The sequence below is a fragment of the Thamnophis elegans genome, chromosome 2 (genome assembly GCF_009769535.1).
Source record: "Thamnophis elegans isolate rThaEle1 chromosome 2, rThaEle1.pri, whole genome shotgun sequence".
In the NCBI taxonomy this organism is placed as follows: domain Eukaryota; kingdom Metazoa; phylum Chordata; class Lepidosauria; order Squamata; family Colubridae; genus Thamnophis; species Thamnophis elegans.
In genome coordinates, this window is record NC_045542.1 from 77,504,883 (window position 1) to 77,530,105 (window position 25,223).

The 25,223-nt window shown below is 37.1% G+C and overlaps 1 protein-coding gene across 2 annotated transcripts in view; it reads left to right on the forward strand.

Moving 5' to 3' along the window:
* Positions 1–3,063: 3,063 nt before the first annotated feature.
* CREBRF (CREB3 regulatory factor) overlaps positions 3,064–25,223 on the forward strand; it is a 28,274-nt gene continuing 6,114 nt past the window's right edge. Inside the window, exons 1-8 of one of the 2 annotated variants that reach the window (XM_032209587.1) lie at positions 3,064–3,179; positions 13,382–13,576; positions 15,451–15,576; positions 18,395–19,454; positions 20,868–21,062; positions 22,170–22,359; positions 23,790–23,863; positions 24,417–24,539. In XM_032209587.1, the coding sequence (XP_032065478.1) occupies positions 13,463–13,576; positions 15,451–15,576; positions 18,395–19,454; positions 20,868–21,062; positions 22,170–22,359; positions 23,790–23,863; positions 24,417–24,539 (1,882 nt within the window). In that variant the 5' untranslated portion in view covers positions 3,064–3,179; positions 13,382–13,462. Of the gene's footprint in view, positions 3,180–7,056; positions 11,605–13,381; positions 13,577–15,450; positions 15,577–18,394; positions 19,455–20,867; positions 21,063–22,169; positions 22,360–23,789; positions 23,864–24,416; positions 24,540–25,223 lie in introns of those variants that run through there. The other variant, XM_032209588.1, reaches the window with a different exon arrangement.

Below are 25,223 nucleotides of genomic sequence, written 5' to 3' on the forward strand. Positions count from 1 at the left end.
TGACTTGGAATGTTATTTTTGCATTAATATATAGAAACATAAGTTTTGAATCACACATTTATGAATTCATGACTTTTAGAGTGCTATTAATTTTATTCAAATCTCTCAGTTTAGTGACACCTTATCTAGGCTATTTCCTTGTAATTTTATCGATGATATACTTCCTCTTGCAGATATACATGGACATTCAGAAAACCTAGATCTCATGTCCAATATCTTCTCATTTTCTCAGATTTAATTTAACTAATACCAGGGCCTAAATAACATAAGATATGAAAATATGAATACCTTCATTGGATTTGTAACGAAGTACAGCAGAGACCTGTAAAACTGTGCCCTAAAGTCCGATGTAATAATGTCTAAATTATAAATAAGTGTATTTGGTCAGGAATTTCAGTATTTATGTATAGAATTAGTTGAGAATACCAGAATTTATTATATTCAAAATTAAATTGTAGAGAGTTCTATTCATTAAATAGCTAAAATTGTTGTTCAGATCAGATCAGAATTTACTGCAGAAACACTGGTGGATGGTTGATTGGTCAGAGCTGAAAGACGTGTATCTAATTTGAAGGGAAATATTAATAAATTATGCCAGGTACAAAAGATTATTCAGTGTAAATGGTAACCATGGATACATTTAAATAAGCATATGATGCTTATCTGGAAATACTGCAAGGGGATGGCTAAACTTTCTGAAGACAATCATAATCCAAATCCTAGGTTGAATCCATACATGTACATACTTCTCTCCCCTCTCCCGCCTCCTTCTCTAAATGTTTGCACTAGCCCAGTGATGGGCAACCTTTTTGGCGTGGTGTGTCAAAAATCGGCAAAAAATCGAGCATAACTCGCGTTGTGTGTCACTTCGACAAAAACATAATTTTATAATAATCTTATAAAGGTGTAGCTTCCTGGAAATGTATTCCCTCCTTTCATCCTCACTTTTTTCCAAGAGCTGGGAATGATTAGTTTCAAAATGTCTATTTATATTCCACGTTCTGCTTACTACCGTTTCAGTACATAGAACGCAAAATGATCTGCCATTTTTTTCTATAATGCCATACATCTCGCTCCATGTCTCTTGAAAGGGTCGGCCACTGCCACTACCACTCCCTTTACTTAACCTTTGTTTTTTATTTTTTGGGTGCTCCATCAGTGGGCCAGTGACAGCAGATAGAATTATAGATAGCCAATTAGGGGTTAACTAGCCTAACAAGCTGACACAACCTCCCCCTCACTTATCTCAGTTATTGTGGGCAATTACAAGTCCATGGCACCCCAATAGTTGCTGCTAATGGCGCTCACAGTTCCTGTTGGCACTCCGCTGTTCCCTGCTGTGGTGCGGTCGTAACCGACAGTCCCAGGAGTAGACTCTCTGTGCCGGCCTGACTGGAGAGAGGCGCGCACTGTTCCCGCGCTCCTCTCCTGCGGGTCCTCCCTCGCCACACTGATGACGTGTGTGCGCACGGCACGCACGCCTTACCAGCAGCCCCTGCGCTCAGAAAGGGGCGGTGGCGATACAGTAAGTGAGTGTGGGCGGGGGAGATCACACGTCCCGGCCCCCCCCCCCCGTTCCTCCAGCACAGATTCTTTCATCCTCGGCGGCCGTGCAGGAGCCGAGGATGAATCGCATGAAATCCTGTGCGTGTCACCCCAAATGGCTACACGTGTCAGCACTGACACGCGTGTCATAGGTTCGCCATCACTGCGACTAGCCTGTAGGAACGAACTACATTGAACAACATTGTTAGAGCTAGTAAGAAAATTTTGGTCCAGTATTTTGACTTCTAAAGGTTTATTTACATATACAGATAATCCTCGACTTGCAACCACAATTGGGACCAGAATTTCCATTGCTAGCAAGTTGCTTGTTAAGTAAGTTGTGCCCAATTTTATGATTTTGTGTTTACAGTTGTTAAGTGAACCAAACAGTCATTTAGTGAATCCAGCTTCCCCCATTGACTTTGCTTATGAGAAGTCATCTGGGAAGGTCACAAATTATGCTCACATGACCCTGGAATGCTGCAATTATTATAAATACATGCCAGCTGCCAAGCATCCAGATTTTGATCACATGACTGCAGAGATGCTGCAATGGTTGTAAGTGTGAGGTCCAATTGTCACATTTTCAGTGGCTGTAAATTGAGGACTCCCTGTATTTGAATACAGCAACTTTAATCAAATACAAATGACTCAATCCCGTGTTAGATAGGATTTAGAGAATCATTTGGAGAAGAAAATGCCTCCTTGGAATCTATTTGTAGATTTTTTTTAAAAATTAGAATTAAACAATTTTGCAACCAATGAGCAGTAATTTGCTTTCAGTAGTTCAGATCCCATAGGCTAGACATTTCAGCCCCTCAATCCTGCAGCCGGTATTTGTGCAGTTGAAGATAAGATACTTGCACAAGAAGCAGGCCCCGAGGACTATCATCCTGATCCTCACCAAACACCTGCAAAGTAGCAGGACTATGCATCCTTCCGCATCTCTCTATTTTAAAGGTTTAGTGTCAATTTCTAGGATGACACCTCATCCTAATTCATTCTGAATTAAGTAAGGTTGCATGATGGACTCGGTGGGCCCCTGCAACAGAGGTGTCGGGATTGCAGCTCTCCTCCTCCTGCAAGAGTCTGGCAAGACTGGAGACAATTTAAAGATCCCTGGAAATCAGCTAGGATCGATTAAAACCGGGCCCTTTGGTTCACGCCCCATGGAACGAACGGCCAATGCAACTCCTTTGCAATTAGAAGCTCTGCTACCTCTCCTCCCCCCCTCTTCCACCTCCCCTGTTGAATTCCCGCCGCCGTCCCCGTCAGCTGAGCGAGAAACCTTTCCTTCTGCCCGCCCTTGCCCTTCGCTCCGTCACATGAGAGGGGAGACCCACCGTTCTGCGGCCGCTGATTGGTCCTCGACCGCGCGCTTTCTGATTGGAGGCCTCGGCGCCTTGCTTTCTGCCTCGACTTGGCCGTGCTCGCCCTTCCCCCCCTCCCTCCCCGTTTTTTAAAGGCCACGTGATGGGGGCGAGTCACGCGATTTCCGGGAATCCGTCAGGAAGGGACATAAACAAAACAAACCCCAGAGCGGCATGGAGGGGCCGGGCCAGAGCTGTAGCCCCAGCAAATGCTAGGACCAGAAGTGAAACATCCTCTATACCCCCGCTGGGTCGGGGCCCCAGGTGAGGAGCCACCAAGGGAGACGGGAAGCCGTTGAAGCGCCGGCCGAGAAGGAGGTGGGGAGGGGGAGGGAGGGAGAAGTTTGGGGGGCTCCGTGGCCCCGAGGGGGGGCGGAAGAGAGCGGCTGCGGGAGGGGGGGGTCGAGGACGGGCAGAGCGACGGTCCCAGCAGGTTCTTGCAGGAGCCGGGAAGCCCTTTCGGCGGGCGGAAGGATGCGGCGGCTCTGGCGGGAGGGAGGCGCCGATGGTCCTTGCTGCCTGGGGCAGCGGGAGGAAGAGGGAGAAAGGGGGATTTAGGATGGAGGCTGCTGGTCGAGGTCGTTTTCGTGCAGGCGGCGAAAGGTGCTCTCCTTCCGCAGCGTGGCTTGGGGAAAAGGCGATCCGGAGCCACCGCATTGAGAACTATCGGTGGAAGGGAGAGTTTTTAGGCAAATGGGGGCCGCGTTGCTTTTAAAGTTAAGATAAAAGGGGTTTTTTCAATCCTAGAAGTGTCACGTAGGGTGGGGAGAGAGAGCAAGCCCCGTGTTCTTCGGGCGCTCTCCCTGGGTGGAGAGGGACATGGAAGGGGGCGTGTGCTTGCTTGCCTTTCTCCTCAGACTGCAGAGGAGCCCGGAGGTTTCTTTTAGTCTCCTTTTCCGTGTAACCTGGAGGAAGGGACTTTTAGGCTAGGCGTTTCTTCAGACATCGGCAATTTGAGTCGGAATGAATTTAGTGCTTCGTTTTTGTAAGGAACTTTTTATTTTAATTTAACCTTCTCTCCCCCCCTCCCAAAAAAAAAACCTGATTTAACTCGTAATATAACCGTAGGAAGGAGAGACGGGGATGGGTGAGGAAGAGACCTAGCTATTTTGTTTTTGTGCAGACTTCTGCATGGTTCCTGTACTAGTTGGGCATTTGAAGGAAAACTCTTTCACCTATTATAAAGAGCACGCTCCAGTCTTGCGAGGTCCATTCGGTTTGGTTCGATTCAACATTTTCCATTTCAGAAGAGTTTGCCTGCCTTAGGTGTACCCACAAAAATATGCTCTCGGTTTTTTGGTTTGTTTATTGTTAATGAGAAAAATCCGTAAACACTGTTGAGTAGAAGCTGACGAAATGGTGAGAGAGCCAAGTGTTCGAAGACTCTCATGGGTTTCAAATCGTGTTCACAACCTAAGGCTTGCACAGGTCGACCCGGTGTTCCCACCCCAATATTATTTCCCGCTTAATCTGCAGGGGAAGGAAGCGAAACAAGGTTATCTGGCTCGACCCTCGTAGTTGTCACGTTGGGCAGTAATCCCGGCGAGTGGAGAAAGTAATCGGCGGTGGGATTCCCCCACCCCCCAAAAGTGCTTCACACAGAGCAGACATTGATGGGAAAGGAGAAAACCTTTCGGTTTTGCAATGCTGAATGTGACTGGATGGGGCGTGTGAGGAGTCCTTGTATGCATTGCAATTCTAGGAGTTGGCAACGTTCAGTTGTAGCCCTAAGGAGGGAAAGGGAGGCATCTGAGATTCACCCTCGCTATCCACCTTCAGTGCGGACCCCTCTTCTCTCAGATGCTCCTAGGCAGCATACGGATGTTTGTAATAAAATAAGAAGAAACCCCACCCATCCCGCATTGATAGGCTACAGGTATCTTATTCTCCCTCTTTTTTAAAAAAAAAAAAAAACACTTTGCAGCACACAATTTTTTTTTCCTAACTTCCACGATGGGGTGCAGAGGTCTGCCCAGATCTATTCCCCTCGTTGCCTTCGGGGGCTGGCGTGGGCCGGCGGAGTTCCGATTAGTTTGGAACATCCAGAAAGTGATTTGTTTACATGTCGCGTCATTCTAACTTGAGAGAGGCAGCTAGTCAGAAAGAACGACGCCGGGCACGGCCAATGGCGGCAGAGATTGGAACAGAGCGGGCCAATAGGATTACAGCTAGGGCGGAGCGAAGCGACAATTAGTTAGAGTGTGTTTCGGTCCTGTTTGGTGGAGCGGCCATATTGGATCGGAGGTGTGTTAGTGGTTCAGCTTAGTGATATGAATTGACGAGTTTCGAGCACCGGAATATTTTTTAAAAAATCATACAATTAGAATTGAGGGGTAATAAGAAAAAAGCTACAGCTGAGAAACAACTCTCTGGGCATATAGTTTTGTAGAACTGGGAGGCAGTAAGCTGGGCACCTTTTTCATAGCAGAGAGGAAAAAGTTATAAGCTCCAACATTACCACCAAAATGCAAGAAGACTAAATAAAAAGTAGGCAGGACATGCTTTTGTTTTGTGCTGTGTGTATAACTTCCTTCCCTGGGTTAATGGGTGCACTTAAAATACAATGCCAGATTTCTATCTATTACCAGGTAGATGATAGAAATGACTAGCTGAGAAATAGCAGACTGCCCATCTTTGAGAAGTGACGGTGAGGATTAAAGTAAATGCAGGCAGCCCTTTGAATGGGTGTCCTTCATTACAGGACATTTTGTTCAGCTGGTCACTGAAGATGGGTTAAGGGATACTTGGGGTAGTTGGATCTCTTTGCAAGCAGGACCTAGTTGTGGAATTTTGAATGGAAGAAATATAACTATTTTAGATAAACAATAGATTGCTTTAATTGCATTTTAACTGCTTGATATTGTGTTTTGATTGCAGCCTGTGAAATTTATTTTTTTAAAAGGTGATGGTTTTGCTATAGATTTAAATTGGACACAAGCATGCTCTTATTCAGGCCCTACACTATTCAGCTTTTAAAGATTTAAATCTTGAATTGAGCTAGAAAATAATTACCAAATAATTTCCCATTATTGGATTATAATCTCAGTAATATAAATCCAGCTGCATTTTGTATTAATTGAAGTTTCCAGGGACTCTTTAAATGGTAAAGTTATATAACGTATTGCAAACTTCTAAATATGATGTTACTACCGATGGGATAATGGTCAGGCGAGTATAGAAAAGGTTGAAACGTATAAACTGAACTTTAAGGTATCCAATCCAGTATCATCGATACATTGGTGCCATCTCATTCTACAGTTCCCAATTATTTATCTAACAGGCTCAGATCTTAAATAATAATTGGGACAAAATAGAACCTGTAGCATGTCAAAGGATATGGTATCAAACAATTTTCTAGTATGCCAAACTTTCTTCAATGGGACTGAAACAGTTACTGTTGTATAGCTTCTGAACATCAGCCTTTGCTAGGTGATCAAGATAGATATCTTAACTAATACTGTAATACAAAAACCCCTAAGCATCCAGAAGAATTAACAGGGCTATACTTCCATTATCCAATTTCTTTTGTAAATTTTAAACTAATACAATCAAAACATTTCCACCAATAAATAATTGAAACGAATACAGTACTGTATACAGTAGTCCTCAATTTATAAACTTTCATTTAGTGAAGTCTAAATTATGTTTTATATTTGTAGTGCAAAATCAGAGAAATTATTCAAAACTAATCAATTTTTAATTGCATTGATATTTTTTATTGTCAACTTTACAAAATAGACAATGATTGTTGCATATGGTATACAGTTTCTAAATCAAAAACAAGACATGAAAATCAAAGTCTTCCTTTGCACTATGAAACCTTACTGACTGATTTTGCTTAATTTGTCCCCACTTTTCCTTCTTGTATGTTCAATTAAGCATTGACAGTTTCCAAAAATACACATTTATGTAGTGTTGGTATTTTTCCAATTTAAATTTCTAACTTTTTTTAAAAAAAGCTATTTAAAATATTAGTAACAAAAGAATGTACTATAGTACTCATTGCAGGGATAGGATAGGATAGAACTGGGAGGGACCTTGGAGGACTTCTAGTCCAGGTCCTTGTTCAAGCAAAAAAACCTATACTATTTCAGATAAGTGACTGTCTAGACTCTAGTCTCTTCTTAAAACCCTCCAGTGATGGAGCACCTACAACTTCTGAAGGCAAGCTATTCCACTGATTAATTGTCCTCACTGTTAGGAAGTTTCCCCTAAAACTTTAATTTATTATAAGGTTAGTAACTGCCCAACTGCTACATCAAATTTGTATGTTTTCTTGGCTCATTTAAGCCAATTGTGATCCATTAATGCAGGCAATTATGTGTTCTGACCTTTCAAAGGCTTGAGACTTGAGGTGCAATCTTCAGCTTCAAACATAAGCAGGCTACATGAGATTTGATGAATCAGAGATTAAGCTAGTTATATTAACAATTACTTTTGAAAGCAGAAAAACACTTCTAGAGTGCTGATCATGAAAAAATCAGTATTTTTGAAGAACCATGTTACGTTTGTATTGTGAGGCTGTACTAGGCAGTTTTTCATGACAAAATAATCTCTTTTGGATGATATCTTTTATGCCTATAACAACAAACTTATCCTGAGCTTGGAAACAGAAGTCTATGATGCAACTAGGGAGAATCAGTTTATGAAAAATCGGTTTATTCATTGTTTCTTAGATGAAAGATCTCAAGTATTGTAATTTAGAATTGAAAATTAAGAACTGATACAAGAAATGTTATTTGCTGAGGATAAAAATTACATGAGCACCCTTTTATTTTTTAATATGAGAGTATTTTAATTGCTGTATAGGGCTGTCAAGCAGGAATAGAATAAAACAAAATATTTGCACTGTAAATTGTAAGCTGCTTTAATAATTTGTGTTATGAATTGAAAAATATGTACTTTTACTTTGATTTTTCTTTTTAAAATATTTTCCCTCGACTTTTCATTTTATTTCAGGGATGCACAAACTCTGGGGTCCAAAGATTACAACTTGTTTTTAAGTAGTGTGCTTAGGGCAGCACTTCAAAAACTGAACAGGACCAAGGCATTGATAAAGGCAAATAAAATTGCAATATAATTAAATGATGTTATTTTCCATGTATTTTATGACAGAGTCTGTCTATTTAATTTTGCAGCAGCTAGCTCTCCAGAGCTAAGCACAAGTACCTACAATATAGTTACTTATTCTCAGGAGAAATCTGGGTTTTGCCTTACATACCAGTCAGGCTTTTCAGTAGTGGAATATTGACACACCTATGTCATTCAGCTTTTAACTTAACAATACCTGTGATGAGTGTTCCATACATGCACTTAGTTCTCTTTCCCCTTTCCCACAAAAATTGTGCCCCATGTATTAAACAGTGTTTACACTGGAGAAGCTAAGGCAGTTAAAGTTTTAAAATTCCTGTGAAGAAAAGAAAACAACTCTGAGCATTGACATTACAACCCAAAAGAAATCCCATATCACAAGTATTATATTTTGAAAGTAAATTTGTATCACACTTAATGTAAATTTTTCTCAGAATTGACTTGATTTTCTTATAAAATTGCTATAGTTTTCACTATACTGTAGTGAAGAGATTGCTGTGTTTCTCTGGGAATTGTGATGCACTTAGAATAGTAAATAATCTAAACCTTTGTATTAGTTTTAGGAAAAAATCACAGCTATCCTATGCTGAGAGTTATGTAAATTCCAATTGGTATTGTACGAATTATTATAAGATAATTGTTCAGTAGCAATTGAAGACAGTTCTATCTGTCTTCAGAAGACCTATCATTTATGTATCATAGAACCCCAAATGCTTCATATAATACAAAATATTTGTGCTTCTGTCAGCGGTGTTGTATGCAGGAATACTTGGGCGTCATCTGATTCTTTATCAATTAAAGCATTTGCATTACTTTGCTTGGAGGGGAAAAAAGAAAAATTTGAACTATTCTGGCATGGTCATGTAGATTGGGCAAAGTGATCTTTTAGACATTGCATTGAAATTACAGTTTCAAACATCCCTCGTTATTGATATGAATTATAAAAGTCATAAGAACAATGTCCAGAGATCTTCAATTCATTGTATATTTAATAGACTACCATAAATGACCTTTATATTAAATTATAAATGTTGCAACTTGTAATTTTATTTCAAATTACTCCAAAAACGTATGTTGGTATGCAAATTCAATAAAGCAGTATAACTTCCAAAATGCCATCATTTAGCCACATTAATGCGGGTACTGAGTTTTACGTTAAGCTTGCTCTAACTTTTCTTCTATTTGTATTTTGATTTATTAGAGGGATGGGGTAATAAAACAAGTTGAGAAATAACTAGAGTACAGATAACTAAACTCAGGGAACTTTCCAAAGCCAAGAAACATTCAGAATTGTCAATTACATAAAGCTGAAAGGGGAATACTGTGATCTATCCTCTAATACTCTATCCTCAAAGCTACTGATCATAAAGCAGTGAGTTGATTTTGCAAAAAAGCTGGTAGGCTAGATGTGGTTAGTACATGATAAGTTACCAGAAATCTCAGACCCGAAGGCTCAACTAGAAAATAAATAGAAAATTACCAGATGATGGCATTGGCAAATAAATCATCAAACAAACTGCATTGACATGTCCATGTCAGTAGCACTGGAGCTTTTCTTAAAAAATTGAATATTGGATACAGCAGGATACAAGTGGATGGCAAGAAACAATTTACAGAGTAGGTTGAGTTACTTGGGTTAGGGAAAAATTCCTTTAAATATTTCTCTGTAAAGATTGGATCCCTTAAGTTGATGGATGCTAAATTTCTTAGGTATGTCTTAAGAAGCCTGCAGATGCAGATAAGTCAGTAAAGTCAGTAACACAAAAGTCCAAGGTTTTTGTTTAAAGAAGTCTATATCAGCCTTTCATTTTCAGATCATGTTTCTATTTTGCTTTCTATCCCAACTTCCAACTATTTCAGAGCAAATGACTAGTGCTTTTTTCTTAGAACAAGGGTACATTCATGATTAGTCTTTCTACACAGTTTTATTGCTACCGTGTTTTCAGAGTATTTTCATATCTATCAGCAACACCGCACTTGTGTTTTCCAGGCTGCTACTTATCAATAAATTCTCAGTTTAGTTAAGAAGGGTTTTTTAAAAATTGGAATATTTCTGCTTAAACATGGAATTTATCTAGGTGACTTTTAGATGTATTTGATACAATTCCTGTCGTGTTTGTTCACTGGATGTATTGATTGAGGAGATTGTAGGGATTTTTGTGCCACTGCAGCTAGAACAATGTCATAATGTGGAGACCCTCCACAAGTTGAGAAAGAAAGGCATAAAAATGAACTTTTCATTGTCAGTTATAATTGATCAACAGTAGTATTATGCACAAGCAGAATCAATGTTATCATTCTGTAATAAAAGACTTATTGTGCATAAGGATACATAGCATAATGCATACTTTTTGTAATCTGGCATAATTGTCATGAATGCCAAAGTTGTTTATCTAAGCTATTAACAGAGAGCATTATTTTGTGTGTGTGCATTTGAAGTCTGCTTTGTGTTGTGTTCTGTACACAGGAAAAATCTTTCTATAAATACTGTACTCGAGTGTGAAAGGCCACATTCTGGAAGTAAGTTTTTAAAAATCAAGGAAGCAAGAACTCCGGAACTAGAAAAATGAAAACTTCCCTCTTATTCTTTTTTTAAAAACCTTATTGTTTTCAGCCAAGAATTGTTATAGCCCTTTAAACTTTCAAAAAGAAAAAGAACATTTTCCAAATCTAAATTATCTAGGTGTGGTTTGCAATTGTTGCTTTCCATTGAAGGCAGAAATAGAAAGCAAACTGAAAAATTAGATGGCTGAGGATGCTGTCTGAAGCAGTTTAAAGGATTCAAGCAGGATGATTTGAGCAGTCAGAACAAAGAGTGATGGACTGTACTTGACTTAAATCTGTGCTACAATTAGTTGTTTTTCCTTGCAGTAATTACTGTGAATGAACATTAAGGTGACCTATATCTTCCATTTTTCCCCATAACACAAAATTCAGATGTTGCTCTCTTTTTTTACATTACAAGCAATGCATGCAGTATTGCTCAGGAGCCTTTATCCTCCTCTAAGTGATGAAACTGGGGGATTGGGAACTATGAACACAGGACTTCTCTGTTTTTAAAGGTCTGCATCATTAAACCAACTGCACAGTCCCAAGAAGAAATACAGAGTTGCAGACAGATGCAGTATTCATTGATTACACAAAAGCCTTCGACTGTGTTGACCATGATAAGCTTTGGAACTGCCTCAACTGGAATATTACACCACATTCAGCCCCAGTCATTGTACTCTGATCAGGAAGCTGCTGTAGAAATGGAATATGAAGACACAAAATGATTCAGAATTGGAAAAGGCACTTGACAAGGTTGAATCTTGTCATCTATCTTATTCAACATGTATACACCAATAGTTATGAGAAATGCACATTCAGAGAATCTACCATTGGGGTTGAAATCAATGATATGAATATCAACAACCTCCAATATCAGATGATACAACATTGCTCGCAGAAAGCAAGGACGATCTGGAGTGGCTAATCCTAAGAGTCAAAGATGAAAGTGAAAAAATTTAGACTGCACCTTAACATCAAGAAAACAAAGTTAATGACAACTGCAGAGAACATGCAGGTCAGAATGCAGATTAGTGAGACCATCAAAAAGGTAAAGAAATTCATCTTCCTGGGCTCTAAAATCGACCAAACTGGTGTTTGCAGCCCTGAGATCAGAAGGCATGTAGCAATTGGAAGAACTGCAATGTCTGGCATGAATAACTACTGAAAGACTAAAGACATCAGTCTCACAACAAAATGCAGATTAGTCAACGCAATTATTTTTCCAATTACTACTTGTGGCTGCAAAATCGGGACTCTAAAAAAGGCAGATAGGAGAAGGGTGAACACCTTTGAACTTTTGTGCTAGAGGCGACTATTTTACACATCCTTGTTTTGTTTTGTTTATTACAATGGAACCAAATTTAATTATTCCAACACATTCATATAAAATTTGAAGATGATCTGCAGTATCCTTAAGTTTAAACACAATATTTGATTATACTTGCAAAGAGAGACAATGAACAATGTCATTTCTGTAACTTAGTAGAAAGTGACACAGCGCTGTGTAAGTTATTTTGCTAATGTTATCTGCTATGTTTAGTACACTGAATGTGCTTAGCTTAGTTGATACCTTGCAACAGTCTGCCCAAATCTTAAACATCAGTTTATCAAAATGCAGCTACTTTACATGGAAATTCTGAGAAAGTTTAATTCTTTAAAAAAGTCCGATCTTTTGTATAGGATATTTTTTTAAAAAGAAATAAGAATTATTAGGATTTGTTTTGTTTCCTTATTCAGGTATATCTTAACCTGCTAATGTTTCACTGAATTGTTATGTAAAATTGTTCCTAGCATGTAAAGTAGTCACCCTGCTTTAATATGCTTAATTTTTGTGTGCTTATTTTAAGGGATTTTAGACCATGAATTTTTTTTCGATAATAAGCAGTAGTAGAACAATAAAGGCTTCACAAAAATACCATAATCATAACATGGGACATTAAAAACTTTGACAAATGAAGTTGAAATCAGGAGTAATAAAACATTAAATAATAGCAGCAGTAGTTAAATCACCTATTTCTGCATAATCAAATACAGACTGGGATGGAAACTATTCAGACTTTGGAAACTTGATATGCATTTTAAGATCATTTTCATATTTTATTTGAATCCATTTGGAAATATAAGTTTTCTTACATTTGAAAAAATAGCTTTCCGCATTATAAAAAGATATGGGTATGCTTTTGATTTAGGATATGTGCCCGAAAGTAATTCTATTATATTAGGAACAACTATACAAGTAGGACTAAAATATTCTCTTTCATAGCCAATCATCAGCAAAATAGTTGCCTCTATAAAGTCATAAGAGGCAGCTTCTCTTGTGTATGAATATGAATTCTTCTGAATCCATAGGGCCATCTACTTTGTGATATAGCATAGAAAGTACCAATTACTGTAGAAGCACAAGCATTTGGCCCATGTTAAAATAATTCATCTGAATATTAACATTAGGCTGAAGCAGTTCCATGTTCAGGTTGTGCTTTGATACTCATTAGAATATTGAAATGAGGATTCCTGGACCAATTCCACATCCTGGTGACATTGTTCAGTTTACATTGAAAACAATTGAGAAACAGTCATTGCAAATGTTCTGAATACAAAATTGTGTTTTAGAGCAGACTAGATGAAGGAAACATCTTAAAACAGCTGCACAGACCATTTCTTTGTTTCCAAACATAACTCAAATATGACAATAGAGAAAAAGAGAAAATGTGTGAAAGAGAATGTAGAGGAGATGCATGTAAAAATAATTGCAGCAAAAAATGAGGACTAAGATACTAAGCATGTATTTAATGTAAAATCACTTAATGGGTTTCTTTTCATTTCAGGCACAAATTCCCCAGAGGAAAAAATATTCCAAGTAATCAAAGTAAACATTTTCCTAGCAAAAAATCTGCAATTCACCTTGTATGAGTTATATGCTGCCTACTAACCCAGAAAAAAACCTGGAACAGAATTTGCAAGCAAGGAAAACAAAAAAGTTGGAGTTGAATTTGGAGGATCTGGGCCTGGAAATGCCTCAGGTAAATGCCCAATATACTTATCTAAGCAATTTTAATACTGTTTCAAAAGCAAAATAACAGCTTAAAAGAATTGTATCTAATTTGGTATCTACCAGTGTAATATCATTATTCTTCCAAAAACAATATACCGTATTTATCGGCGTATAACACGCAGTTTTAAAACTAAAATTGGAAGCTTAAACCCTGCCTGCGTGTTATACGCCGATACTGCGTGTTATACGCCGGGTCCACTGTTCCCTCTAAGGCCGCGCACATGGCAAGAAACCCCCGCGCAGAGGTTTCTTTCAAAGCAAACGTGGGGAAGTCCTTTGCAGGCAGCTAGAACTGGCTGCCTGCAAAGGACCTCCCCAAACTTGTTTCAGCGGCAGCTCTCAGCCTGGCGGCAGCGTCACACAAACTGTGGAAGGAGGGGGAGGAGGAGGGAACCAAAGAGAGCTTTTACCGAGTCTGCGCCCCACAGCCAGGACCGTCCTTGCGCCTCCAGCCGCGTTTCTTCCTGCAAAGCCCTTCGGGCAACCCGAGAGTTCCGCTGGACGCCAGAAGGGCTTTGCAGGAAGAAACGCGGCGTTTCTTCCTGCAAAGCCCTTCTGGCGCCAAAAGGAACTCTCGGGTTGCCCGAAGGGCTTTGCGGGGAAGAAACGCGGCTGGAGGCGCCAGGACGGTCCTGGCTGTGGGGCGCAGACTCGGTAAAAGCCTCTCTTTGGTTCCCTCCCCCTCCTCCTCCTCCTCCTCCTCCTCCTTCTTTCTGGAGCCCCTTCCTCAAAGATTTGGTACCAAAGCAATGGCGGTGAGGAAGTTGTGTCTTTTGGATTTTGCACTGTTGTCTTTTCAATGGTTCTCAGACTGGTTGAACCTTTAGCAGCTGGGGTGATATTCTTTACTGTTAAGGTTACAATTGGATGTGTTGGACAAATCTTAAAAGATGAAACTTTTATTAAAACGTTTGACTTAACTAAAAACGTCTTCCTTTTTCTTCTTCTTCTTAAATATGATTTATTTATTTATTTTTACTTCAGAAGTTTGATGACCGTTGTACAAACTAATCCAACCTAAATGTAGAGGAGGAGAAGAAGGGGGGGGATTTAAAAAGAGCAGAGGAAAAAGAAAAGAAAGCATGAAGAAAACATAAAGAAAGGGATGGGAGGGAGGGAAGGAAGGAAGGCACTTTATGTTGAGGAGTTAATGTTATAATTCATGTTCTAATGTTATAAATTTTAATCCAACATTAAGTTCCGAGCTTCCAAGTCATTTATTTTTAATGAAAAAAATTTTTACTCAAATTTTTGTGTTAAAATGGGGGATGCGTGTTATACGCCGGTGCGTGTTATACGCCGATAAATACGGTACTTTGGTTGATTGCTTATAACAAGAATATATGTTCTTGGGAAAGAACTCCAAAGTAGAACAAGCAGGAAGGCATGTAGAACTTGCTACCTCTTCTGACCATTATGTTATAAAATGATAATTTTTATTACCAATAAAAGTAGGAATAGCTATAGTACACATTTATTTAATTTCAAATATTGTAGATAGGACAGAAAGACTAGAGATTGTGCTTTCTGCAAACCCATCATTTGTTTTAATAATTTTTATTGAATAAATGACAGTAGCTAAATTCACAGACATAAATAATGATAGATTCAGAAAAATGCTAAACCAAATTGGCTTAGCACATCTCATGAAGTCAGCCAGAATCATCATACCATATATGTAAAAAATACTAAAAGGTTGTTAAGTTCAAATATTTATTTTAATGCATTGTAGGAATGAAAAAAAACATAAAATATAGGGTGTTTGAAGGGTTGATATTTTTGTTTTGTTTTATAATAAAATAGATGTGTTTTAAGTTCCAAACTAATATGAATTTATTATAGCCCAGTGTGAGTGGAATGGATCCTCCATTTGGAGATGCCTTTCAAAGCCACATGTTTTCGGAACAGAGACTGATCAGCACAGATCTCTTGGCTAATAATTCTGACCCAGATTTCATGTATGAATTGGTAAGCTGCATTCATTAGTCTTTTATTGCATGAAGCATATTTCTTGTTCCTAAAGAAATTTAGGTGACGCTACCCTTTGAAATCCTATGTATATGTATATCATATAACTTGATTTTTATACTTCTTTAAAAACTGTTCTAATTCTGACATTTCTTAAGTGTTTGAGCTGTATTATAATGGGGGTGGTATAAAATGTATGTGCATCTGTGAGTGAGTAAGTGTATGTATGTGTATTAGACTTTTATATGGTAGATACTAAAATATCATGAGAAGATTCCTTTGGATCAGACCAAAAGCCTTATCTGTTATCTCTGTCATGTGTACATTTTTAAATTATATCATATATGCTTTTATTCAGTTTTTTTCTAAACCACATAGTTCCAAACTTGTACTGCTTTAACATGCTTTATATAATGAGGGAGGCGGGGCTGATGTCACTACAACACAACATGCAATCTTGGAGCTCCAGGATTGCTGTCAATATCTCTGCTGCTAGACAGTCCTTTTGGACCTAAACCATCCTGCAGAGATGGTGATAGAGAAGGGCACGTCCTGCTGATCTCTGGGGCATCGCAAAGCCCCTGATTGATCAAGGAGAAGCTCTTTTTTCCGGCTACAAGAGAAGCAGCCATTGAAGCTGCACAACGTTGGGACAGCCCCCTGCAACAGAAGCAGAGCAGGAGAGAGAGTGTGTTGAAACTGGTGAGAAAAATTTTACTATTGGAGAAAAGAATACCCCAAAAAATTTAGAGCAAAATTAAAATTGAAGACAGAAGAGAGTAAGCGGCGGATTAAGCCTGTATTAAAATTAGAGTGTTATCTTTTTTCCTTAACTTCGTTTTCTTTTTTTGGATGGAATTCTTATAAATGCCTTTTACTTTTTAAATTGGACTGGGCTCTTTCTTCCTTCTTCTTCTATTTTTCCTCACTTTTTGTATTTGTGGAGCAAGAATCTCTTTCGTTTTGTAACGTTCGGGTGGATTTTACCTTTAAATTTTTTTTTCTCTCAAGCTTGGAACAAAAAAAGGGCTAAAAACAGGAGAAAAAGAAGTAACACTGCCACCTAGAGGCTGGAGGCTTGGAAACACTAATTCCTATGAACATTTGATTTATATTTTATATCTCGAAGCCCTTGACTTTGTTTACTGAAAGGAACAGTGGGAAGAGCACAATTTGTTTATACAGGTGCTCTTTTGGAATATTATCAGTAGCTGGACTGAAGTAAAGAGAAAGCCTGGACTTGAAAGATTATAGTGAATTTGTTTGAAATTTAACAATAAGCCTTGGATGGTTTAGTGGCAGTGCTTACAACCTGGAAAAATTATGCAACATGAAGAAGAAAAGGAATTAACATTGCAAATAATTATGTTAGAAATTCAAACAGTTCTAATAAGCACAGAGAGAATTCATAAAGAGATTTGAGATTATAGAACAAAAAATAGAAAAAATGGAGGGAAGAGTTGAGAATATTTACAAAACAATGATGAAATTTGAGGACAGAGTTCAAAAAAACTGCAGAGAAATATGAACAAAGTGATAAGAAAATTGTTGACATTGACATCAAACCAAGAGTGGAGGGAAATGATATATGTAAATTACTGAAAGGAGAGATCAACGAATTCAAACTATATCCCAGACTTCAAAATATAGATGAAGAAATTTGGTAGAAACAATGAGAGTACTTTTTGCAGAAGCACCAGTGATAACCAAAGGCAAGATGATGGAAGGAACAGATGGAGGGTTTCAACTCTATAAAATATGGAATGAACAACAAGTTGCTAAGAGAAGTCCATGTAAGACTTATCAAGAAAACAGATTCTACAAATGGCAAGAGATATTGGACTGCACTACTACTGGAAGGATACAGGATGATGAAATGAAATGTTACAGTAAAATCAAGTTAAACTTAAACTTTGAGTATTATGTATAAGATAAAAGTAATAATAGTTATAGTCAAATAAATGATTAACAATGATAATAATGCATTTATATATGCTAGATTGATAATATGAAATTTTATATAAAATTGCAAGTGGGACTATGGAGATGAAGTTGAAAAACTTTTTATAAAAGATAAACAATTTTATATAGAATAGAATATAAAAATGTTATATCATTGGATGATTTTAGGACGATGTTATAAAACATCATAATATAAATTTAGCTTAAATTTAGTTACGCTTCACATAAAAAGAATGTAATAATAGCTATAGTCAATGAATGTTTAATAATTATAATAATTGTATACATATATATTAGATTAATATTAATAATGGGAGAAAAGATGGAATTGGAAATTATTAGAGAATGTTACCAATACTAAAATAATAGAATGACTTAGAATAGGATATAAAAAATACTTTATTATTGGATATATTGAAGATGATATAATGAATTATTATAATATATGAATTTATATTTAGAATGCCTTGTTTAAAATGAAACAATAGTGATAATCAAAAAATGAAGTACTATAATAATAATGTATACAAATATATTTGATAATATGTGACTTTAGATAAAGTTTAAGCTGATGACTATGGAAAGGACACACAAAAACCATACAGTGTGTCGATTGTGTAACCAATCGACAGACTGTATGTAATTGAAGAGGTTTTTATGTTATATGTCTTGTTTGTTTATGTTTGTTTAAAAATAAAAACAAATATTTAAATAACATGCTTTATAATATGTCCTTCAAGGTGCACCTGATATTAATTATTAATTTATTTTGGTCTTAGCTGGCTAATGGGGTAAGACTCTGGATAGAAAATGCATTAACTGTTATTGATATGCTTTTGTCTATTTACTTTAATAGGACAGAGGAATGGATTGCCAACAGAGTTCCAGGGACAATCTGCTTTCTGTGGAGGACTGTAAAGAATTTGAGAACTTAGAGACTCTTACTGACATTCTGGATACTGAAATGTCTTTCCCTGCCAATTGGGATCAGTGGGATACTTACTGTGAAGATTTAACAAAGTATACAAAATTAACCAGCTCTGACATTTGGGGAACAAAAGAGGTGGACTATTTGGGTCTTGATGATTTTTCAAGCCCGTATCAAGATGAAGAGGTAATAAGTAAAACTCCAACTCTGGCTCAGCTCAACAGTGAGGACTCTCAGCCTGTCTCAGATCCACTATGCTATTCAGAGTTGCTGTTCAATGCAAAACAAACCCAATTAACGTCTCTGCCAACCAAGAAAATTACAAGAGCAGCCACCCCAGTTTGTTCATCAAAAACTGCTCAGGCTGAAGCACCTTTATCTGAGTTTGCTCACAAAGCAAGCAAGGCGAATTCAAGCACACAAATCATGGTTAAGACCAATATGTACAATAATGAGAAAGCGAATATTCACATTGAATGTAAGGATTATGTTAAAAAGGCAAAAGTGAAGATAAATCCAATGCACCAGAACAGGTCCGCTCTGAGCCAGGCAAATGCTGATGCTGCAAAAGAAAACACCTGCTACTGTGGAGTTGTAGCAAAGAGACAAGAGCAAAAAGGAATTGACCCCCTTCAGAATCACAGTGCTCCTGTATTGCCTTTCAAAGAGACTCAGGCTCTGCTCCTCACGCCACCCCAGGAAGCTCCAGGACTTATTGCTGAGAAGAGCAACCTCTCTGCTAGCACCTCGGTGTCAGATCCTTCACAGAAAAAAGAAGAGCATAATTATTCTCTTTTTGTCAGTGATGGCTCAGCTGATCATGCAGGCACAGCCGATCCTGATGAGGATGAAGATGATGAGGAAGAGGTGGAAGATGAAGATCATGATGAAGGCTTTGGAAGTGAGCACGAACTATCTGAAAACGATGACGAGGAGGATTATGAGGACGATAAGGATGATGACATCAGTGATACATTTTCTGAACCAGGTAATTAAACTCATGCGATTTAGATACAAACTATTAAACCTCTCTTCTTCGTGATGCTTGATGTTCTTGAAACACATTCTCAAATTGAAAATGAGTTTTCAGCCAAATAACTTCTTGCTTAATGTAACCAAAGGAAACACAGTCTAGACTGCAGCAGTGTTGTGTTGTAATTTAATGTCTTATACAACACTGATGAGGTTTGTTTATATTTCATATTTCTAAACCGCCCACCTCCCTCAAAGAGGGAGGCCCTGAGCAGTGTAGGTTGCTTTTAAAATAAGCTGTAAATCATCAATGATATATATAACAGCCTGTCAAGCATCCATTTAGAGGTGTAGAGTTTTTTACATTTTGGGAATGTTGAGATATGAAAATTTGATGACCATGCTGTATGATCTATATAGAAGTTTTTCCGGAAATAGTGTTGATCATTCCAATAAATACCACTGCTTCTTGTTGTCCATCAAGTGATTTATTATTCTTTCCATTGCATAGCCTAATATAAAAAAATCATGGGTGTATCTATTTAACATTCTATCTAACATTCATTTCCTATGAGCATAAACAGACACAAGCACAAATGACTTCTGTGGGGAAAAAATAATATCTGGTCTGGGAAGCCAGTGCCTATTTAAATATGAGATTTTAAAAAATGCCTATTTAGGATGATTTGGAATAGTAAACAAGCGGTGAGCAGGCGAGTGAAGCTTCATCTGCACATGCGAAGGGTCTAGGTTGCATGTGTGAAGCTATTCCCCCCCCCCCTCCCCCAGGTCCATGGAAGACAATTTATCTTCAGAAAAATTGGTCCTTAGAGCCAGAAAGGTTGGGGACCACTGCTTTAAAGCATAATACATTATATATATATATATATATATATATATATATATATATATATATATATATATATATATATATATATATATATATATATATATATATATATATATATATATATATATATATATATATAATGTAATATAATATTACTCTGTAACTCTAGTGCATACTTTTATCTGTATCTGACTGTGCACTGTATATCTGTAATGAATCTCTGAATACTTTGACTTTCTAAAATCAAAGAAGTAGAATGCTGATTTGAAGAGACCATTAGTTGAGGAGACAATTCAGTAAAGAACTTCCAGGCTCTGCTTAAGAACAAAATGGTTTAGAGATACTCTGGAAAAATCCTATTTCATCAGCCCAATTTTGTCCATTAGTCATCTGATAAATTCTCTGTCACCAATTGGGAGAAAAAAATTGAACACTGCCAGAAATTATCAAAATTTAAAGTCTCATTTCCCCTTTATTCCAGTCCTTTTTACCCTTACTTTTGATATACTATCTTCTACCTATCTCTGGTCCATTTGGTCTGGACAAGCTCTATAAAAGTACAACTTTATAAATGTTTAGGTTTTGAAAATGATTCTGTAGAAGATTTGAAAGAAATGACTGCAATATCTTGTCGAAAAAGAGGCAAGCGGAGATACTTCTGGGAATATAGTGAACAATTGACGCCATCACAGCAGGAGAGAATGTTAAGGCCTTCTGAGTGGAATCGAGAAACCTTACCAAGCAACATGTATCAGAAGAACGGATTACATCATGGTAAGAGCTGCTGTTTACAGAATTTCCTGTATCATTTAAATAAAGTGTATAGGAATTTCAAATAAGTTTAATAAGTGTTGGGTTAACATTGTGTTGCAATTTGAAGGTATTGAAATGTGCATGAATATATGTTGGTAATATTCTAAAATTTCTTCACCGTAACTTTCTTTTAAATAAAATATGCAACTTTCATTCACACATTCCATTAATTTATTGAAGTAATTGGAGGAGTAGGAGGAAGGAGTCATAAAAAATTTGCTTTTGCAACTTAGAAACACTTCTTCCCTATTTTGTGTATCATTTGTGACACTTCGGCAAAATTTGTTTTCATCTTCCTCTTTCCAGGAAATGCATTATGGGTAGTCCTCAACTTACAACTATAATCTAGCCCAAACTTTCTGTTGGTAACTGAGACAATTGTTAAGTGAGTTTTATCCATTTTACAATGTTTCTTGCCTCACTTGTTAAGTGTATCATCACATTTGTTACGTTAGTAAAGTGAATCTATCTTCCCCATTGATTTTGCTTATCAGAACATGCAACCCCAGGATACAGTAACCGTCATAAATATGAGCCAGTTGCCAAGTGTCTGAATTGTGACCATGGGAATGCTGCAATAGTTATAAGTGTGAAAAAGGGTGATAAGTCCCTTTTTTCAGTGCTGTTGTAACTTGGAACGGTCATTAAATGAAAAGTTGTAAGTCAAGGACTACTTGTAATAGTCTGCATTTGTAGACATTAAACTTGGTGAAAGAAATGAAAATAATATGTTAATGTTATTAGTGAGAGCAGTTGTCATTAGTTACATCAACATTTATTAAAAATGCTTTAAATTAAATGCATAATAATCTAAAATAGGTATTACTGATTTTCTGACTATACGTCATGCACCTGCAGCATGGTATTTATTTATTTCTTTTTGCCTAGTATTACTTCTAACATGTTTTGTAGATTGTTTAAAGTCCACATAGACTTCTTAGTTGTATTATATGAGATACAGTACTGGCAAAAACACCAATGTACAATAAGCATTGTAATTGAAATGTGCATCTTCAATTTGAATAAAAATTTGCAACCTATTGATTATGATTGTGTACATTTAAACAGGAAAATATGCTGTTAAAAAGTCACGAAGGACTGATGTAGAAGATCTGACACCTAACCCTAAAAAACTGCTACAAATTGGAAATGAACTTAGGAAACTGAATAAAGTAATTAGCGATTTGACCCCTGTCAGTGAACTTCCCTTAACAGCAAGACCAAGATCAAGGAAAGAAAAAAATAAACTTGCCTCTAGGTAACAATTTCCTGAATAAATATAGCATTAGCAATTCTGTTTGTTCCCTGTTTATGTTTTGTGTTTGTATGCTTGGGTGTATGCATGCATGTGGCTCACTATATATAGTGAGCCACCGAGAGTTGGGTAGTATATAAGTTAAGTGTTGGGTAGTATACAAATCTGTTAATTTATTATATTACTATTGACAAGCATTTGTAGATTGCTATATTGAAAAAGGAAAAGTTATTCTGCAAGTGACAGATTTGTTTCTGATGGCTTGGTTAAATTTAATCATATCTGAAAGGTTGTTTATTATTTATTTCACAAATTTATATGGCAGCCCAACTCATGGTTACTGAGGATATTAAATTCTTCCTTACTTCCTTAATTAAAATTCTCCTTTACTCTCTTGCCTCACACCTCTCATAACACATTGGAAGAGTCTCTGATGATAATTGCCTCTTGTGTGTAGCCAACATACACTATATTCCCAAAAGTATTCACTCACCCATCGAAATAATCAGAATCAGATGTTCCAGTCACTTCCATGGCCACAGGTGTATAAAATCAAGTACCTCGGCATGCAGACTATTTTTACAAACATTTGTGAAAGAATGGGTCGCTCTCAGGAGCTCAGTAAATTCCAGCGTGGAACTGTGATAGATGACACCTGTGCAACAAATCCAGTCGTGAAATTTCCTCGCTCCTAAATATTCCAGTAAACTGTCAGCTGTATTAAAAGAATCTGGAAGTGTTTGGGAATGACAGCAACTCAGCCACGAAGTGGTAGGCCACGTAAACTCATCCAACATCAGTGTGTGACCTCACAAATGCGCTTCTGGAAGAATGGTCAAAAATTCCCATAAACATACTTCTAAACCTTGTGGACAGACTTCCAAGAAGAGGTGAAGCTGTTATAGCTGCAAAGGGTGGACCGACGTCATATTGAACCCTATAGATTAGGAATGGGATGTCACTTATAGTAAGTTCATATGTGAGTAAAGGCAGGTGAGCGAATACTTTTGGCAATATAGTGTATTTACATTTTAACTATTACTGAAACTTATAAAATTCTGGAATGGTAAGATGTTACCAATTTGGGGGAGGGGGGGTTATAGTATCATTTTTGCTTTAATGTCATTTTTATTCCTATTTATGATAATTGGTTTTTAAGATTGTACTGTATATGTTTTAAATTGTATTATTTGCTAAATGTAAATGCTTTAGAATCTCTTGATTGGGATAGAAATATGTTTAATAATTAAATAATCACAGAGGAATTATTTTGTTAGTGAAAGGAGAAATGAAAGCTGGAATCAGAAATTATAGTCTGGGTGTACTACTTGGTAACATCTAATATTTTGAACCTCTGATTATTTGTGTGACGAACGGTCCGAACAACAGGAACAAAATCTCACCTTCAATTCTTTTCCTTCTCAACATCACAGGGCTTGCCGACTGAAAAAGAAAGCTCAGTATGAAGCCAACAAAGTTAAACTTTGGGGACTCAATACTGAATATGGTAAGCTTTTATAGGAGGAAAAAACAGCTGTCTTGTATTTGAAAGTACTACACATACCCGGTTTCAATTTATCAAAATTAGGATACCTTATTAAATCTTTCAAGTATGCTGATTGATGAAACTGTCTGTTTTGAAGTATGATAATTATCTGAAAGGTGGTCTATATGGGAATTCACAAGGTATTCGGTAAAGTTATTGTGATTTGTAAAGAGATTAAAAAGGTTTAACAATCTGAAATGTTTGCTACATTGCTTGATGAGAAAACGAGGGAGAAGGGGGCATTGTAGTTTAGGATGTCCCCAGAGTCTTGTCTGGCATCCGTTTGTTTGCTTCATACAAAGATTTTTTTCTTTAAATGTTTTTTTTCTACCTTTCAATCTGTAGTTTACTTTTTTTCTATATTATTAATGTACTTTTATTAGTTATTTTATATCAATATGGAAATTTCAGGTGGAAGAATGGTATAAAATTGCTTTTACATAATAAATGTATTCTTCCTTTTCAGAAAACTTGCAGTAAGGAGGACTTATATTGTTGCTTGATCTCTTTGCAGATAACTTACTGTTTGTGATCAATTCTATCAAACAAGAAATTGTGAACAGAGTACAGAGTCCTAAAGATGAGAGAGTAACAAATATGAGTCAGAAGCTTGATGTACTTATTAAAGACACCCTTGGTAAGTGAACAAGTACTATTTGTTCAGTACTATTTATAAGCAGTAAAAAATCAAAATAGTGCTCTCACTTAGTATTTCTAAATTTTGAAAATACAGTTATCTAATATATGAAATTAATATGGTCATACTTCTCATAAAAGGGGATTCTGGGTAGCATATAGCAAAACAAAGTATTAAAACAATAAATATGTCAAGCACAGTCATAAAAAAAACCCAAGAGATTTGCTTAGCAATGGACACTTCAAAACCTCACTGGCCCCTTGAGACTCCCCTAGACCTGATGATAAAGCCAGGTCTTGAGGGATTTCGAGAAAATGAAGGAAAGATGGAGCTGAATCACTTCAGGGAGAAGAACATTCCATAAGGAGGGAGCCATAGCAGAGAAGGTTTGGCTGCTCAGGCCTGCCAGTTATAGTTCCCTGAGTAACAGAACCTGCAGGATGTCTGCCTTGCCAGATTTGATGGGATGAGCAGATGTAATTGGTAGAGGCAGTCCCTCAAATAACCTGGCCCCATGTCATAAAGAGTTTTAAAGATCAAAATAAAGCATCTTGAATTGGATACGAAAGCAGACTGGCAACAATGCAGCTCACAGAGCAGATATGTAACATTTGTTTTAGTACACATAACTGCCCACATTACTGCACTTTGCACTAGCTGAAGCTTCTGAAGCTCTTCGAGAGT